At 38.0% G+C, this 4,451-nt stretch overlaps 1 protein-coding gene across 2 annotated transcripts; it reads right to left on the reverse strand.

Moving 5' to 3' along the window:
* Nucleotides 1-354: 354 nt before the first annotated feature.
* On the reverse strand, nt 355-3,614 carry LOC140830575 (phosphatidylinositol 4-kinase gamma 5-like). 2 transcript variants are annotated; one of them, XM_073193961.1, is made up of 3 exons: nt 3,371-3,614; nt 2,859-2,926; nt 355-2,759 (listed from the first exon to the last, which is right to left on the reverse strand). In XM_073193961.1, the coding sequence occupies exon 3, from the start codon at nt 2,573-2,575 to the stop codon at nt 656-658; it is 1,920 nt and encodes a 639-aa protein (XP_073050062.1). In that variant the 5' UTR covers nt 2,576-2,759; nt 2,859-2,926; nt 3,371-3,614; the 3' UTR covers nt 355-655. The 2 variants fall into 2 exon arrangements, with proteins under 2 accessions (XP_073050062.1, XP_073050061.1); XM_073193960.1 differs by lacking the exon at nt 2,859-2,926.
* Nucleotides 3,615-4,451: the final 837 nt, after the last annotated feature.

Below are 4,451 nucleotides of genomic sequence, written 5' to 3' on the forward strand. Positions count from 1 at the left end.
AAATGATAATAAAAAAAAAGGTGGAAAATATTAGACTGTTTTTTGAAAGGATGAAAAATATTGGATTTGATGCATGAAGATGACTACCCACAGCTAATGCAAATACCTTTGGCTTCATATGTTTAGTACAGACACTTATATTACGATGAAGTCGCATGACATATTCAACACTTTATCCTACTTGGCTTTATTACCGTTCGTCCTTGTCTAAAAGCTCAACAACTTTTAACCAACGCCAAAACAAATACTCCACATGCAACCAACTGACCTAAAGTAAAATTTTAAAAATATACACATACGTATATATACATATATACAGTAATAATAGTTTGTAAAAAGGCAAAAACAGTTGAAAATAATACGCAAAGAGCACGAACATGTAAGGATCACATTCAAACCGGATATCTATGATATTTACAACATAGATTTCCTCTCAAAGATTTAAGTTCTACAAAATATTTATCTGACGGAAGTTCGACGAGTGAAATTAAGAAAAGTTAGAACTCCAAAAAACCGGTGGGGAAAAAACCAACTCCAGAGAGGCCTTTCACGCAGCAGCGTCGTCGGAGAAATATTTACACCATCGCTTTCATTGCCCTAAACTCGCATTCAAACTGTAATAACACGTCTATATTATGGAATTTGTATCTTACTCTCAAAACCGGCAAGAAGTGCCCAGCCTTTGTCTCTGATGCTGATAGAGGGTGACGGGCTTCTTCTGGGCAAATGCAGGGTGAAGCAACTCCTGGAATTTCTCCAAGAACAGTCCCCATTCTTCATCAGTCATGTCGGCTAGCTTCACAAAATTCACGCTTGCTGGAAGCTGCTCGTTTGCACTTCTGTGGCAAGACAATGAACTCAGAGAATAGCTGTAATCGGGCTTTGATCCTGGTAATTTTGGGAACTTCTGGTTCTTATTGACTAAGCTAATATTTTTCAGAGACATGGACAGCTTCGAAATACTTGGATTATTCGATAGGAGTGGAGCATTGATGAAACTCTGCTCCTCGTCTTCTCCTTCATTTTCCTCCTCGATACTTTCTTCCAGCTTAGAAAGTGGAGCACGTAAATTAAAGCTTCCAAATCCAAAATGGAATGGGTTTCCTGCCACAAAGTTTTCAGAACCCAATTTTTGGGTGAACTCATATCCACCATCTTCGCAATCTAAGTCAAATTGAAACTGGTCAAAATCTGTTTTATCTCTGGAAGATGATATCTCCTCGGAGATGAGCCTTCTAGCCTCGATGCACATAACCTCAAGCTCACTAGGTTCCTCCTCACTAGTGCGGAACTCCCTACTCATCATCTCCCCGATCTCAGCAAGACACAGCCCATTTGCAGCAGCTTCCTTGAGAAAAATTGTACAAAGGAATAAGACACGCAAACAAGCTTTTCGAATCATAGGGAGTTCATTCCGCAACATCTCTGAGTCACGAACAGGGTCAAGATCTTTTATGTACTCAAGTTCATAGTCAGAGAACGGGATTGATGCCTGAGGCCAATGAATCCACTCGAAATACGGATCTTCCAAACTCTCTGGCAAACTGAGGCCGTGATCAATGGGAATCAATTCCACTTGACCGAATCTTTCATCGTCATCAAGCTTCCTAACTAACAGATTACCTGCATGCCTATCTGTGTTAAGAATCCTAATGTCTAAAATGCCAATTCGATGCACAGCAGAAATGGGGAAACTTGAGGTTCCATGGTCACTAGCATCATAATCGTGTGGAATGAACTGTTGGAAGGATGCAATCTTGCTGACAAGATTCTTGTTTTGAGGCTTGTTTCCATTCACACCATCATTCACATTGAAGATGGAGTGAGTTATCTTGACCAGCGCCGTGGGTGGAACATTAGCAAAATGATCGTGATCGAGAAGATAAGCAGCCACTTCTCTGAACCCTGTTTCCCCAACCCTAACTGAGCGTTTTAAGCCAGGTTGACCTAGAACTTTGCCAACAAAGCCTTTTGGATTGTTAGGCGCGAATGGTTCCTCGTCTGTGGGCTTCACAATGGCAACACTCTCACCTCTGCTGTTTCTGAAATAATAAGCTCCTCCAAGCCCACTATGAACAGGGACTGGATCAACTCCATTGTTGATTGCCTTGATGATTTTCTTAACAAGTTGTTTTGTCTTGGCAAAACGCTTCGAATGCCCCAATATCTCTATTGGCCCACTCTGATCTCTCTGTTGGACGTTGCTACCAGTGGGTGACAAACATGGAGTTGAAGAGCTTCGGTGGAGTAAATTCCTTGTCAGCAGGAGAGCGGAATCATTACGAATGGAACTCAGATCATTCTTCAGCACCTTATCGCCAAAAGTCAAGGAACTCTCCTCAATGGGAAAATTTATGGCAACCTGTAACCTCCTCTTCAGTGTATGAGCATTGTCGCTCCGGTCCAACTCCATACCTAGCACACAACCTGCTTCTGTCTGCACAAAAACACGTCTCCTTCCGGTTGGTTTCCTTTCCATCCTATTGGATCCGTTATAATCCCCACTACCAAGTGGATTTGTGAAAAAAGTAACAGCCATCTGAGTCTTAACAGGGCTATCCAAATTAAGAGACATAAAAGGACAGCAAAACTGAAAATGATTCTTCTCAAAGCCGGCAACCAAGATGTTGACAGGAACAGAGCTCCCTCTCTCAATGGTATCGAAATATTAAAAAAGTAACCGGAAAAAATTTTGCATAAGAAACAATCATGGATCCATTGCCATTTGCCAAGATCTGAGCTGCCACCCTTCACAAATTCTGCAATCACAATCAAGCGTTTGACCACAATCTCGAATGGAGTAACAAGAAAATCAAATAAACTAAAATAGAGGAAAGTACATTCAAAGAAAAACGCACTCAAAAGAGAGAGAAAAAGGCATCAAGAATCATTCAAGATTTGTTGCAAACAGCTGATTCGCCAAAACCTGAGCTCAATTCCAGAAAAAATCCCACGATATAATCACAAGAACAACAAAATATAAACATTGAATACATAGATTTCTTGAATCACCTTTTCCAAGAAAATAAATTCTAAACACCTTATTGAGCAAGGAAACACCAACTGCTCAACTATTTAACATCATACGAAAATAAATGCGAGGCAACAATAAATTCTTTCTAACAAAAACGCAAATCAGCTGATACACGCAATAACCACGAAATCGACTGATTAAGAAAAAGAATCAACTTCACACTCCACACATCACTCATTATCATTAAATACACTCGCCTCACTCACATCTTAACAACAACTAAAAACTTAATACCATCAAGAAACTTTCCGATGCAGAACAAAATGATACCATTACACAACAACAAAAAAACCACGAAAAAACAAATTATACCATGAAATGGGAAAATCAACTCACTAGAACAACAGATCTGAACAAATCTTGAGACTGTTTCCCAGTTTTCCCGCTCACCGGAGAAAACCGTACATAAAAACAAAATGCACGGAAATTCCGAACAACCAACGCTCGGATATCAAGCGACCAGAAGGTTCAACGGCTAATCAAAGCTACCAGAAACCCTGTCTTGCTCCGTGCTTCCTCTCTCTGTATCTCTGTTTATTAACACTACACAAGCCTATGCGATTGAAAAAACTTATTCTCCAGTAGATGTAATTAGGTATTTAATTAGTTTTACATTATTTGAAAATAAAAAAAAAATGTGTGTAATGTAAGTTGTAACAGTTTATTTATATGGATTATTCGATAATAATATATGTACATATGAAATTTTTTGAAGGATTTAAGATGTCGCACAAAGTTCAAAGTCCAGAGAATATTTCGGTCGAATGTGGTATAATCGGTTAAATGAATACTTAATGAAAAAGTGACATTTGAACAATTCAATATGTTGTGTTTTCATTAAGAAAAAACATCCGGGTACATAATTATTGTTGTATATGTTGACGATGTAAACGTTATTGGAACGAATAAGGAATAAGAAAATTCAATAAGTTGTGTAGGGAAGAATTTTAAATCAATGACTTTGGAAATACAAAATATTGTCTGGGTTTGCAAATTGAACGAAAAATATGTGAAATATTTGTTCTATCAGTCGAATTATACAGAAAAGATCCTTAAACGTTTTAAAATAGATAAATCAAATCATTTAAGTCCATTCCATTCATGTAAAGATGATGAAGTTATTCTTGGTTCAGAAGTATCATATCTAAGTGCTATTGATGCGCTTATGTATCTTGCAAATTGTACAAGATATGATATATCTTTTGCTATAAATTTATTGACAAAATTTAGCTCATATCCAATAAAGAGACACTTGAACGGAATTAAACATATATTATGTTATCTACGAAGAACGACGGACTTGGGACTTTTGTATTAAAAATATATCAATCAAAGCATAGATACTGATGCTAAGTATTTATCTGATCCACACAAGGCACGTTCCCAAACCGGATATGTATTTACTCGTGGACGCACT

The sequence above is a fragment of the Primulina eburnea genome, chromosome 4 (genome assembly GCF_022965805.1).
Source record: "Primulina eburnea isolate SZY01 chromosome 4, ASM2296580v1, whole genome shotgun sequence".
Taxonomy (NCBI): domain Eukaryota; kingdom Viridiplantae; phylum Streptophyta; class Magnoliopsida; order Lamiales; family Gesneriaceae; genus Primulina; species Primulina eburnea.

Bases quoted from the DNA above. Each gene is read 5' to 3' on its own strand.
- LOC140830575 (XM_073193960.1), bottom strand. From the start codon at position 2,575: ATGTCTCTTAATTTGGATAGCCCTGTTAAGACTCAGATGGCTGTTACT.